The 15,326-nt window shown below is 38.4% G+C and overlaps 1 protein-coding gene across 1 annotated transcript in view; it reads left to right on the top strand.

The window, feature by feature from the left end:
* Positions 1 to 15,326, top strand: part of LOC122796760 (cytochrome P450 7A1) — a 710,137-nt gene that overhangs the window by 590,730 nt on the left and 104,081 nt on the right. Inside the window, exon 5 of the mRNA XM_044065489.1 lies at positions 14,110 to 14,288. Within this exon, the coding sequence (XP_043921424.1) occupies positions 14,110 to 14,288 (179 nt within the window). The remainder of the gene's footprint in view (positions 1 to 14,109; positions 14,289 to 15,326) is intronic.

The raw sequence follows: 15,326 nt of genomic DNA, 5'->3' as shown, positions 1-15,326 counted from the left end.
AGGTCCATTTTCAGTGGCGACCCAGGTTTGAAAGCTCCACACACATCAATAATATGTAATAAAAAATATAAAGTTTGCAAAGAAAAATTACATGCAAAATGCAGAGAGTTTTAATTAATAGTAGTATGTACATACATAGGAGACACAATTAGTAAGACATAGAAATAATACAGTAATAAAGTCACTAGTCTAAAAGAAATTTAAAAAAAAATCAAGATTGTTGCTGGAGATACGTGTAAAACAACAGCTTCTTAAATATTGTTAGGGTCTAATCCATAAAATCAATCTATTTTTATTGTATTGTATATATTTATACAGTCATAGAACCTAGACCTATCCATTCATCTTGAGGTGTGAGAATAGCAAGGTGGAGGAGAGTCTAGCATAGAGGAGGGTCTAGCCTGGTGTAGTGCAAGAGCCGGTTATTAATGAGATGCAGTTTTAATGAATTTTTAAACTGTGTGAAGGAAGTGATAGTAGTTATGTAAGAGGGTAGAGCATTCCAGATTTTGGATACATAATTAGAAAATTGGGTGTCGCCTGCTGCATTATTAGACTTAGTTACTGTGAGAATACATTTGTTACTGGAGCTAAGAGTTCTGTTATTGGTGTGGAGGTGAAGTAGGTTTTTCAATGCAGGGTTTTTTTTCTGATTGTTATAGAATTTTTATGGGCCAGAGAGAGTTGGTTGTAATGCAGGAGTTGAGGAAGTCCCAACCAGTTGAGCTGCTTCAAGGAGGATCAGTGGTGAGATCTAAATGGGGAGTCAGAGGCAAATCTAACGATTTTGTTGTAGCAGGAGTCAAGCTTAGATAGGTCTGCTTTTCTAAGGTTGGTGAGAATAGGTGAGGCATAGAGGAGGGTCGAAATAAGGTGAGTGTGGGTTATGATAGCTTTTGTTTGTTGGATAAGGCATTTTCTATTTATATAGAGGGTACCTATTTTTTGTGGACTTTCTTGATGGTCTGGGAAATGTGAATATCAAATCTTAGATTGTTATCAATCTCTATGCCCAGGAGTTTGATGTGCTCTGTGAGAGAGAGATAGTAGTTTTGTTACTGGACATGATATTAAAGGTAGAAGTTGATGAGGTGGACCTAATGGGTTTAAACAGTAGTCGTTTGGTTTTAGCAGGGTTTAGATTAAGTTGGATATTGGATAGCCATGTTTCAATTGAGGGGAAAGATTCCTGAGTTAATGTGTGAAGTTCCTGTAGTAAGGAAGATGCACAAATTAATGTATAATCATCTGCGTATTGGATGAGTGATGCATTGGGGAGTGGAGGAATGGAGCTTATTGGTATAGAGGGTGAAAAGCAGAGGGCCTAAAATAGAACCCCAGGGAACACCAAGAGTAACTGGAAAAAGGGGAGAGAGTTCTTGTTTATACAGCACTGCTTGCTGATGGCCAGCTAAATAGCTTTGGAAACAGGCTATGGTGGGAAGAGAGAGTCCTAATTTGGATAGTTCTTTAATAAGAATGTCATGTCTAACCATATCAAAGGCCTTTGATAGGTCAAGAAAGGTGGCAGAAACAAATTTACCATTATTGCCATGAGAGTTTACTGTATTGCAGAAAAACAATAAGGCAGTGGTAGTACTATGGAAGGGTCAAAAACCATTCTGGGTGTTTGACAAGAGCCTGTGTGTGTGCAAGTAGTCAATCATTTGGAAGTGTATGCACTTTTCAAGGATTTTTGCTAGAGGGGCTAGATTCACTTTAGGTCAGTAGTTTGTAACCTCTGTGGAGTCACCCCCTTTATGTAGGGGGTTATGTGAGATATTTTCCAGATTTCTGGAACAGAGGCTTCTGAAAGGGATCTGTTAATTAGAATTGCTATAGAGTAGGCCACTGTGACGCAGCAGTCTTTAGGAATCCCCCTAGTAATTTTTCAGTGGTCAGAGTAGTAGTCTTAAGTTTTTTGAGGTTATTGTTTATCCTATCTGTAGAGAATGGCTGGAATTGGAAGGAGCTATTCCTTATGTGAGTAGTGATTGGTTCTGGATGGGGAGTGTTGATTCTTCTGTTCATTGGCTAGGGTCAGTATTGCTTCAGTAAAGAATTTATTAAATTGAGTGGGAATGCTGTCTGAGTGGGACAGAAAGTACCAGTTTTGCCTGGCAGTAGTAATTTGTTAATGGCTGCCCAAAATGTTTGAGGGCAATTTTGGTGCTTGATTTGAAGGTTGGAGTAGTAATTAATTTTGTCAAGTTTTACTAGTTTCTTAGCTTTATTCCTAAGCTCCTGATATTTTTTGTTTTGCAGCTGGGGACTTAATAGTGTTCCAGTGATCCCATGCTTTATCTCTAGCTTTGAGGAGGGATTTGGTTTCTTTGGTAAGTCATGGAGTAGGATTAGATCTGGTTCTTATGGCTCTGGGAGGGGCATGAAGATCTAATGCATTTAAAAAGGTGGTATTAAAGTAAGTAACTGCCTCATTAAATTCCAGGTATTTCACTGGTGCCCAATTGCAATGTTTTAGTTCTACGGTGAAATTGGTGGGGTTAAAGTTCTTTTTTGCTCCTAATGAAATGTTAGACTGTGCCTTTGGGATTATGGTTGCATTGTCATAGAAGGAAGGTTGGCAGATGGTCACGTAGACCGTCAGAGAGGCAACCTGCAAGAGAGGGGTGGCTTGGTTTATTAGTTAGAATCCAGTCAAGGGTTGATTCCCTGTTAGTTGTCTTGTCAATTTTTGTTGATGTTTGGATGGTTTGGGTAAAGCCATGGAGATTAATATGATTTGTTGACGTGGAAGAGTTACAGGATAGCCAATCTATATTAAAATCACCCGGAATGATGGTTTCATTTTGTAGAGATAAAGAGGGCCAATGGAGCAGGTTTTCTAGAGTGGATATATTGTTGCTGGGGGGTATATAACATCCAATTATGTTTATTAGTTTTTTGGAGTTGAGTTGCAGTTGGGTGAACAATATTTCTGCATTGGCAACAGAGAGATGGTGTATACGTAATGCTTACACTGTGAAGTGGTTCTTAAATAATATAGCTATGCCACCATCTTTTTTGTCCATTTTATCCTTCCGTAACATATTGTAACCTGGGAGAATAATTTCATTGTTGTTGATATGTGGCTTTAGCCAAGTCTGAGTTATAACCACTATATCTGGCAAGTATAGAGAAAGACAGGCATGCAGGTCATGGATTTTGATGGAGATACTTCTACAGTTTATATTTAGAAACAGTAGGTCAGTTGTTTTCCTATGAAGTTGATTTAGGCTATTGGGGAGATGGGGGATTTGAGGGAGAGGTAGGTTTGAAGGAGTTGTTGGTCCAGGGTTGGGATGAATATCCCCATAGTGAGATAATTTAGAGGCCATGTAGAAAATGTACTGCAAGAGTTTTGTGATTTGTCTATTGAATTTTAGGGAGGGTTGATGATAGTTGGGGTGAGGTAGTATTTTAAAGTATGAGTAGTCAGTGGGTGATAGGGTAAGGACAGAGGAAGAGACTGAGAAGTAAGATTGAATGTTATTGTGGTGAAAGGCAGCAGAAGCTGCATAACGTGAGGTTACTTGTAGGTGGGTATGGTAAGAGGTGAGAAGAGAAATTGCTGATAGTATAATTAGGGAAGTAATATGCACTAGTAACGTGTTGATAAGATGTGTGTGAATTGTAGTCTTTGTGAAGGGTAGGGTTTGGGAGTGATGGTTGGTGGATCAGTCATAGGGAGAGTAGCAGAATGGAATTAACTGTGGGAGGGGTTAAGGAGGAGAGTTGGATGATATGGCTAGGTGTACATGATTAGGTAATGAGGTGAGAGGTGTGGTTAGGTGTAAAGATAAATGTAGATGCAGTGGGGTAGGTGGGTGGGAATTAGGGGTAGGGTAGGGTAGTGTAGCAGGGCATCACTGGCTGGCTGGATGAGCAAAGAGAGGAATGCACACAAAAACAATCAGTGGAGAAGGTAGGTACTGAGTACTAGGAGAGGTGTGCAGAGAAGTGTTAGGTTAGTTAGAAGATATGGGCAGAAAAGGTAGGGAGTGCTTAGGGGGTAGTGGTTACTACTAGTAGTTTAAGAGTTTTGATTGAAAAGCCAATAAAGATATTATGAGAAAGAGAGGTGTAAGGCAAGTTCTGGTTGGTTACTAACTACAGCGTGAATGGCAGGCAAACAGGACAAGATTTATTTTCAGTTTCTTAGGTGTAGTTAAAGTCAAGTGAGACCTGTGGTTACCCTTTGTGGCAGTTGCCTGCTGTTTACGAGTGAGCTGGTGGGAAAACATGTAGTGGGCTGCTGAGCTGGGTATTTGCAGGCTGTTTTCCAGGGACCCTGAGTGTCATGTCCATGTAATGACCTGTGAAGGAAAAATAAGGTTAACTGGGTATTTCCAGAGATACAGTACATGTGGGGCAGAGGGGGAGAGAAGGCAGAGAGAGTGGTGAGCACAGGAGATATAGGCAACAGGATAATATCCTCACAAACTAGCTGCTCTAAACTTGTCAATATGGAATAGCTTTGCTTTAGACACACTAAGTTACAGGTTTCATTTCTAAGTGTAGTTTTATAGATAAAAATTACTTTCTGGACATTTGTGTCTGCACAGGGCACTGCTAATCTCTTGATATAAAAATGCTAAAAAAAAGATTGCCTACTAAGGTAGTTCTAGTAAAAAGCAACTTAAACTACATTGACAAGGCAATTTCAAGTATTATGGACCTTTAGAATGATTTAAAAGCAAAAATCAACAAAGTAAAACAAAAGCAGTACCACTCTAACAATTAACCGAAATGCAAAGCAATAAAACAAATCTATCTGCCATGGATGGAGCAGGATTAACTCAGGATGTTCTCAGAATATGCTGAGAGCACCAAGCAGATGGGAGAACTGGGAAAATGACCAGAAGAAAATTTGTAATAAGGGAGGTTTATTCAGGTGCAATGCAGGTTTGTTGTGTGGGCACTTAGTATTGTGGATATATGTAAATCAATGAGTGAAAATGCACTTAGGCTACACAGAAGACAATAGCAATGATGGGGAGATTTGGAATCAGATTACCATAATGGTGGAAGCCAGAGACACAGCCTTTTAAAACCACAACAAGAAAAGGGTGAGAGAGTTGGGGAAGAAAATTCAAACTAGAGCGCTAGTTCTATGGTTTGTATTTCAGAAGCATTTAGCTTAATGTCTCAGTGGGGGTTGAGGAAGACTCAAGGAGCAGGAGAAAAACAGTAGTAAGGTAAACAGAAGGACACTAGAATACAACTTTAAGCAGGTATATGCAGCTATAAAAGTACTGAGGCACAGATCCTGGAGCAGAACTCACCATACTGTCACTACTGCAATCCTACCACAGATTATTGATTGAAATAAACTCTCCCCTAACTCCCCTAGCCTAAGTAGTAACCTTTTCAGTTTCAGTCAACATATTTCGTCTCCCACTCGGATACACAAAAACTCCAGTCCCACACTTGATTGGATCTTAACCTCCAACCCTAATCAATAACATAGCCCCACCACTTTACAGATTGATTAAGTGTTCAATTCCCTATCTCAATATTAAGACTACCTTCTCAAACCCCAAAATCCCACCTCTATAGAAAAAGTTGCAACCTGTCCAATTTCAGTGCTGAAACGTTCAACCACCAACTTTCCTAGGTCAACTGGTCTCACCTGTATAACCTTCCTCTAAATTATGCTGTTCTTGAATTTAACAATATGTTCCTAAACATACTAAATAGCCTAGCTCCCATCAGGAGAATTAGGATCAAAGCTAATCCTGCTCCCTGGCTGTCTAAAGATACCCTTTCCACTATGAAACTTAGAGACAGCACTTGGAAATAATGGATAAAGTCAAGATCTGTTTCTATCATCCTTAAATGCAAAGAACTAAGAAACCTTACTAAAAAGCTTATTATCCAGGACAAAATACAGTTCTATCAAGAAGTCCAATCTACCCAGTTTTCTAACCCCAAAAAAGTTTGGCACAGTATGAACACTATACTCCATCCAGGGAACCTTCTACCCCCAACCACTTCCCTAATAAAACACCTTCTGGAACCGCCACTGTACTAAACAATCATTTCATAGACTCTATCTGCAAACTGACTCCCCCAGACAACAACCAAAAACAACCCCTACCCCCCTCCACAATCTGCTTCCAGTTAGCCTTCTCCCTGAAAGCTGGTTCCACTGCCTACATAAAATCCCTTTTGCAGAAACTTAAATCATGCTCTCCCTCCTTCAACAACCTACTACCCAATTTCTCAGACTTGTAGCCAGTTTCATAGCATATCCTATCTCTATCCTTATCAACCATTCTGTCAAAGAATCCTCTGTCCCTGAAATTTGGAAATCCTTCCATATAATTCCACGTCACAAAGGAGGTAACTCCACCGACTCTTTATATTACTGACCTATAGCCATCCTCTCCCCTCTCTCAGAAATTCTAGAGAAATGCATTCATAGACAACTTCTTGCCTATCTACTTCAGGAAAACCTTCTTACCACCTGTCAACATGTATTTAGACCTGACCACAGCACATCCACAGCCATTCCATCTTTCACCCAGACTATAACAGACCCAAGAGATCTATCCCTTGCTTCTTCCTTTCTACTTCCATCCATACTCTATGGTGCACCTCTTCTTACTAATATACAATCCTCTCTTAAATCCAAACTGGACTCATGCTACAATAAGATCACAAAATTTGTAACCAGTGCCAAACACTTCTCCCACCACTGCATATCACTCCAACATCTAAACTGTCTAGATCTTCCCCAACATCTAACATGCCTGCAACTAACCACAGCTCATAAGCTAATCTATAAGCCTTCTAGCTCTCCTGCCCTCTCCTCTCTGCTCACCATGTATCACCCAAATAGACCTCTGTGATCAGTCAATCAGATACTCCTTAATGTAGCAAAACATAATCTTTCTTCCGGTCAAATGCATTACCCATATGCTATAGCAAAACTATGGAATGCTATCCCTCCTTCATTTAGTTCTACTAACAACCCTGAATGCTTTAAGACTTTGTTGAAACAACACCAGTTTTCCCATTGGCTATGTACATTTTCCAGCACTGCCTAAAAAAAAAACAATATTCCTAACCTCCCTACTTTTCCTCCCCATCTCACTTACGGCTTAGAATCCTCATATATACATTCAGTGCTTTCAACTTCCTAAATCCAACATGTGCCACCCAGCCACACATAATCTACTATATCAGTTACCTACCATATCTTCTATTCATTCTTGATGTTTATATAGCAGTAGCTCTAAGCCTGTACCTTACTTTCAGAATCTTTACTCTGCTGCTCTCCACCTTTCCCTCCCTACTGTAAAACTGCAATACTGCATTGTTCACGCATTCACTATTATTCCATGTCATCAACTGTATTCTTGTTTGGCTTGTATACTTAATAGTAGTTACACAGATCTTAGATTTTATCTATTTTATTGTATTATCTATTCTGTAATGTGTTCTGTATCATCACTGCTTGATTTCTATATTTTGATTCTGTAACTTTATCATGTTGTTTGTTTGTTTTTGGAGCTTTTCTCCCCGGGCCTCTGCTGAAAATGGGCTCACCCTGGCCCAGTAGACCTCCCAGTAAACAAATGCAAATTAATAAGTAAAATAAAGATAAGACAATAAACTGGTGTCATGTCTCTTTCTTGACCGCTCCAAAGCCTTCGACACCGTCTCCCATCCAAAACCCATCTCTAAACTAACTGAACTAAACCTCTCCACTTCCACCATTCTCTGGTTCTTTAATTATCTTAACAACAAAAAACAATTTGTTAGATGGCAGGTTTCCTACTCACCCTTATTACCTGTCCAAACGGGTGTCGCCCAAGGATGTATTCTAGGTCTCTTTAATATTTTTACTAACAATCTTCGCTCCACCTGCCGCACCTCATTACTAATCCAATATGCCGATGATTCTACTCTTATTACCCTCTCCAACAACCCTACTGACCTTCATTCCCTTACACAGACTTCCTTTAACACCATTGTACACTGGATAATCAATAATCAACTCACACTTAACCCAAAGAAAACTAAACTTCTTTTGCTTCCAAAATATAGATCCTATCTCAAAACTTCCTTCAGTCTCTCTTCTCTAGGCAACACCATCATTCATGCTGTCTCCCATACCAAATGTCTAGGAATTACAATTGACGATCAACTAAAATTTGACCATCAGATCCAACAATCCATCAAAAAGACCAATCAAAAACTAGGTTTACAGTATAGACACAAAAAATTCTTATCCACCACCTGAAGGATTATACTTACCCAAGCCTCCTCTACCTACTCTACACTTCCCCTATTTTTACACATATTCAAGCAAACCTTTTAACCAAACTTCAACAAACTTACAAACAGATAGCTAGATTTGCCTGTAATCTCCCTTACAAATCCCATCACTGCCTCATCCTTAAACAACTACAGTGGCTTGAATTCCCTCAGCTACTCCAACCTTCACAGCTACAGATGGCACATTCTCTACTTTACAAACCTGCAGACTGTCCCTCCCAGTCCACCCTCCTATCTCTTTACAAACCTGTACAATCTCTCCGCAGTACTGACCAATTGCTACTTAACACCTACAGGCCTAGCAAAACTATTGGAAGATTACTTTACAAATGCTCCATATCGCAGACTTGGAACAAACTCCCAACTAACATACAATCTATCCAATCTTTGTTCCTTTTTAAAAAAGAATTGAAAAACTACCTTTCTAACACTCCCTCCTGCACCTGTCTCCACCCTACCTAACATTTTCTCCCCCAATTGTCAGACTATAATATTTCCCTCCATACTCTTATGCAACTTTATAATCACTAGTCCTATGGAATCTTAGCAACACCACTGAGCATTTCTTTATTTAATCTCTTCCTTTACCTCCCCTAAGTACTTCTAGTTTTCCCACCTCCCCCTGTCTTTTCATAAATATTTTCTTGTCACTACTTTTACAGGATAAAAATGTAAATATATATATATATATATGTAGTATCAAATAGAACAAGACTTTAAACACTTGAATATATACAAATATATGGTTGAACTTATATATGTGGAGGAACATAACATTAGTTAGGAAATTAAGTAGAGGGATTCATGTATATATTTTAACTATTACTCCTGGGAGGTTGTGTGCCTGATAACTTGCACTCACGCGTTTGTTATTCTTTTGTTAGGTTGTAGGGTTTAAGACCAATGGAAATGACTAAGATTTTTATGTTGCTTTTTGTGGATTCACCTACTTTGCTGTCAGGCACTAGGAAACCATTATGTGCCCATTAGTAGCATTTTCATAATGTTACAGTGAGTACTACCCATGCAGGACCATGACTATTAATTTCAGTGTTTTCCATATCAAGAGGGATATGTCTAAGACACAAGTGGCTAAGAACACATCTAGCTGAATGCCTCAGTTTACTGAGGCAGAGAATGAGGTGGTCCTTACAGGTTCCATGCTAGATGACTCTTAGTGGTCTATGGACTCAGTACTTCAGGGAAATGAGTTACAGTATAGAAGTCATGCACAGTGTTGACTCTCTCCTCTGAGCTATATGGGAACTACAAATAATCCACCACATGCTGAAGCGTGGCATCAAAGAACTGATGGAGTATTCTTATGATAGATGCCTGAGATACCCCCACTGTATCCCCAGCTGGTCTCTGTCAGGTCCCTGTAGTTAATATATATAAAGCTACACATATCTTAGTAATCTAAAGGGATGGGTACTCTATGGATCCCATGAGGCTGCAGACAAAGCCGTTACATGTCTCCTATTTGCTGTATGATGTCCGTGATCTCTTGGCAGTGCTGCATTATGTCGATGTTATGGAGGGCATGAAAGGTTAACAGGGTCAGAAGGCCCGGTGCCTCCAGGGTTGATGCTGTGTACTGTCAGCAGCAGCAGCTACTATAAGAGCATCTTGCACATACAAATATACAATTGCTATGGCAACCCGCAGCATATTTTTTTTCTGTGCTTTTATGTGAGCGTATGGCCGTGTTCGTTGCTATTACGTGTACAATGTGGTTGCACATCATTTATAAGTCCTGGAATTGCTCTATCATGTTTTTGTTTTTTTTATTACTTTATTGGCATATAAAACAGCTCATTATATAGTCATTAGCATATATCTTGGTGCTGTCTTGTTTTCCAGCTGGCCCTATCATGTAGCTGTTTCATAAATCTCAAAGACCCTGCTCATCTGCACCCATTACACAGCTTCAATTAACACAATTTATGAATCCTAGCCTTGATTTTACTTTGTGCACTTTAATAATTTACAATACTTCTTGTTTACAACTTAGAGGGCACAGTGATTACTAATATTTATTTTACAGATTACCCAAAATGCAGATAAATGCTAGTAATGCATCCAATATTATGGAACATAGTTTAAGCTTCTTTTGAATCAATAAGTGTTTAAAATATTTGCTTGAAAATCTGATTTCTGTATAGTAAAAATAAACAACGAGTTTTGTTTGCCCTAATCTAGACATTTACCTTTGAATATATCGAAATATTCAGAATATTGTTTTTGTATATTCATTGATAGCCAGGTCAGTGAAATAATTGGACTGCTCATCATCGTCTTTTTAGTCATAACTCTCATCACAAAGGTGAGGATAACCAATCAAAAAACATATTTTTGGAAGGTAGATGAAAACCAGAGTACCTGGAGAAATCTCACAAATGAAAGCTAGATCAGGGGACCTTCCAAGATTTGATGTATCTGTGGGGAATTCCTCAAGTAGACATCTTTGCCTCCTCTCTGAACAATCAATAGGTAAAATTCTGTTTCAGGACGCAGTGAAGGCCTGGAAGACAGAATGCCTTTTCTTTTCTTTTCTTTTCTTTAGACAAGCATGTTCCTGTATACCTTTCTACTAATATCCAGGGTACCTCTGAATACTCAGAAGGAATCCCCCCAAGATCATTGTGGTGACTCCCTTCTGGTCTAGGCAACCGTGGCTCTCCCTTCTTTTGGAAATGGCCATGGGCAATTACCACAAGATTTCTCACAGACTGGATTATTCATGCAAGAACAGGGGTTTCTGATACACCTTGACATCAGTTGTCTTCAATTCGCTGCCTAGATGATAGGGTCTTAAGTTTTTTTAAGTACCTGTTTTCTGAGGGCGTGCAATAGGTACTAATGAAGGCAAGAAAGCCTGCTGCTAGAAAATCATATATTAGCAAATGGAAAAGGTTTTCTAGTTGTTGCCAGCAACATAACTAGCACCCATTCAGGGCTAGTTGTTCTCTGTTTTTACAGTACTTGTGTGAGTTACTATCCTATAGCCTTTCTTATTGCTCTATCAAGGTTCATTTATCATCCATTTTAGTATGTCTGCCCATGGATCCTCCTCTTTCAAGGTAGTCTCATTAAAATGTTCTTGAAATGGGTTTTGTATAATAGGTCTCCAAGTAAACCTAAAAATGAGGGAGAAGGGATATACATACCTTGGATATCCACAGACAACTCAGGTACTATTTTGACAGAACTAAATCTTTTAGATCTTTGGATCAATTGTTCATCTGTTGTGAAGGTAAGAAGAAATGGCAACCTGTGCCAAAACAGACTATTTCCAAATGGTTGTCTAAGGTTATCATCTTTTGTTATACTCACCATGGCAAATCTATTCCAGGCAGGGTCAAAGCCCACTCTACCAGGGCCTTGGTTTCAACTATGGCATTTTAGAAAGGGTTCACTTCTAGAAGTATTTTAGAAGCTGTTGCTTGGTCCTCTGTACATACTTTTACAAAGGACTATAAACTTGATTCCTTATCTAGATCTAGATAAAGCCCATTATCCAGGGGCTCCTGGACCCTTCTCCTTCTTCCTCCCAAATACACCTAGGTATGTTAATCTATCCATACAACTAAGGCTATTGCAGCAGTGATCAAAATGAAAAACATAGTACAGTTGTATAAGTTGAACTCCCCATAACAGTAGATGTCCGAATGATCATTGCTACAGTAGTTACTCCCTCCCTCCATCCTCTTGTGTTTTGGTGGGTTTTTTATATCAGGGTGTGGACATTTCTTTTTCTGTTATTCCTGGCATTGTTCCTTCAGGGCTGAGCCTCTCTCTCACTGCTGGCAGGAAAGCTCTGAAGGGTTTCACGCCCAAACTTGTCCTTTAGTCAGCTCATCTCGAACTGCTTGACAGTTTGTGTGGTGGAAGGTGCACTGAAACTTTGGAAGCTAACACAGGGAGAACATACAAACTGAACACAGATGGTGAGTACAGATAAGGATTAAAGACTATGTCCAAAGGAGGGTGGGTGGTTGAAAAAAAACAAAGCAGACCAAATATCTTTGCTTGCGATCACATTTTAATAGTAAAATAAAGTCTTTCTATTTTCTAATTCACTAAATAACTAACTTTTAAAATTCTTGTAGTAGGTGGCAGTAAGAAAGAAGTAAATATTGATGTCTTGCTTCAAGCAGTACTCCCTGCTTGCATGTACTAATATTATTCAGGGTCGCACTCACTAATTAATTAATTTAGTTAACTGGTTAATTGGTAAACAACTGTAAGTAATTAGTCTGTCAAAAAAATATATTTACAATTGTTTACCAATTAATAGCCTCCTCACACACACACACACAGTCCTGCTCAATACATATATGTATATATATATATATATATATATATATATATATATATATATATATATATATATATATCTATATATATATATACTGTATATATGTGTGTATATATATATATATATATATATATATATATATATATATATATATATATATATATATATATCTGTGTGTGTGTGTATATGTACACACACGCGCGCGCGGGCGCACACACACACACACACACACACATACACACACGGCTTACATGCCTATTGTCGAAATTCTGTTTGGTCAACAAGTGCAGGGGTGGTGCTCTATGTCGAACATATGGATAGCTAAACAGTCAAAATGATGAGGTATATTTTGTCGGGACAGGTGAGTGGAGTTTGGGGGGCTGGAGAGTGTTTGTGACTGTGTTTGAGTGCTAGGGTTAGGGTTGGGAATAGATGAAGGAATGGGTTTTGTATGTCTGTGTGCAAGTGTGTATATTTTGGGATTAGGGTTGGGGTTTAGGTAAGGGGATAAATGTAGTGCTCATAGTGTGTGTTTGTGCATGTTTGTGTGAGTGAGTGTGTCTTGTGTAGTGGTGAAGTTATGGGAAGCGCAGCAGTGAGTACTACTCATGTAGGACCATGTTTTTAAAGGTAAATGTAGGGTTAGGGTTGGAGAAGGGCAGAGATAGGGTTAGCACCCATTATTAAGCTAATGGATGCTAATCCTAACTCTACATCTTATCGAAAAAAACACCTCTGGTTGCACTGCTACTATTCAGACAACTGTGAGACTAGTGTTAATGGGGGGGGGGGGGGTTAGTGTGAATATCAGAAGAGGAAAGAGTTTTTCATTCTCAGTCTTTTGTAGGTTTGATATTTAGGTTTTCCAATTTTATGTAGTTTCAAACTTCTTAATGTCAGTAAGGTACATTCGATATTAAGTAAGTCTGATCATTCATTCATTCTTTAGGGAACCAAATATATGTCTGTGCGTGTGTGTGTGTGTGTGTGTGTGTGTGTGTGTGTGTGTGTGTGTGTGTGTGTGTGTGTGTGTGTGTCTATATCTATCTATCTATATATATATATATATATATATATATATATATATATATATATATATATATATTAAATGAGAATACTGAGTGTCTTTGGTTTATGTAAGCCCACAAAACACCATCACAATGCGAAGATCATAACTGCCAAGCAAATGCAATGGTAAGTGCTCGCTCTGTACTTCAAATTTATAAGTAGAAACACTTTTTTTACTAGGAAAGGGTAATTGCAGTGAGCATTTTTTTTTCAACCACTCAAAATCTTTTGAACATGATCTGTAAACACCAAACCTAGGGAATGAGCAAAGATCTTTATCACTGAGTTATGTTGTTGCCCTTGGGTAAACTTTTTTTAGAATGCTGTTGGAGGTTTGCAGAATTTGTTGTTTCTTAATTTATTCACAGATTATTTATCTATTATGGTTAAGTAATGCATTCTTTGTATAACCAACTTGTGTTTATATTATCTAGGAAGCATAATCAGTGAAGTATTACGATTAACTGCTGCTTCATCAGTCATCCGCTGTGTCATGAATGATTTTGTACTGGAACTGGATTCTGGGCAAGATCTGTCCATAAGGAAGGGAGACTGGATTATTTTGCATCCTCGTGTAATACACTTGGACCCAGATATCTATGAAGACCCCATGGTTTGTATCAGAATTTTGGAAAAAAATGGCACAGTATTTAATTAATTGTAAGACTTGATGATAAGGCTTGAGAAGAGTAAATATATAAAGATATTCTACACTTCTGACACTAAACTCTTTAAACAGCAGTTTATAACTGAAACTACAGACACAGATGTTGTGGTATTTTTTATCAACACTGTTTTTTATTTATTAAAAGTAAAGTGTACTTAAAAAAATGCATCAGATGAATAAAGGCAGCATTTTTTCTTCAGGCATATTTCAAAACACTTCACGTGCCTTTTCACATTTTGTAGAATAAATCATTTTCTTATAAGCCAGAAAGTACACAAAGGACTTGCCTTGGCCAGCTGGACAAAGCAGGTTGACAAGATTTGCTATTATGTTAATTAATGCCACAAAATAGGATGTCTGTGTCATCATATGTGATATCCCACACTTAGGTATTTCCAAAAGTCATACCATACATAACCTTCCAAATGAAGTATATTAAAAAGCGCGAGATGAATTACAAGCTGTGAAAGTGCCCCAAACAGAGTAGAACTGCATCCTGCCATGCATTTCTTGTCCTTTGATGACCTTCACAGTTTTATAATCACCAACAAAATAAGATCACCTAGTAAGGTGCATCATATGTCTAGTAAAGTGTTTTCACTGTGGTGGAATCTCTCAAGCAGCTGTTAAGCAGTTTATTTGGACTAGAATGTGTCAAGTATCGCATCTTTCTATAAAAGCAACCTTCTCATCATGAGATGGAATTATACATGTCCTCCTGCCTAATATTAGTAGAAGTAAATGCACATGAAATGCTCCTTAGAAACAGATTATGTGACTATGTGAAACATGACCTTTACCATCACTACCCTGCTCATAATCAGAAGACCTTTCCTTGTGAAAGTTCTAGAATTTAATGGGAGGTTCCTAGTGGCCCTAGTCACTAGAACTAGACACCATGAAAATTGTTACTTCTTGGAATCCCATAAGCTTTTTTCAAGTTATCCACCACTGAGATGAATAGATCCTGGACAGAAATGATTC

This window comes from Protopterus annectens, chromosome 3.part0 (assembly GCF_019279795.1).
Source record: "Protopterus annectens isolate FY-2018-M chromosome 3.part0, PAN1.0, whole genome shotgun sequence".
Classification (NCBI taxonomy): Eukaryota; Metazoa; Chordata; order Ceratodontiformes; family Protopteridae; genus Protopterus; species Protopterus annectens.
Note: the sequence above shows the minus strand (reverse complement) of the source record. Positions and strands in the feature narration are given on the sequence as shown.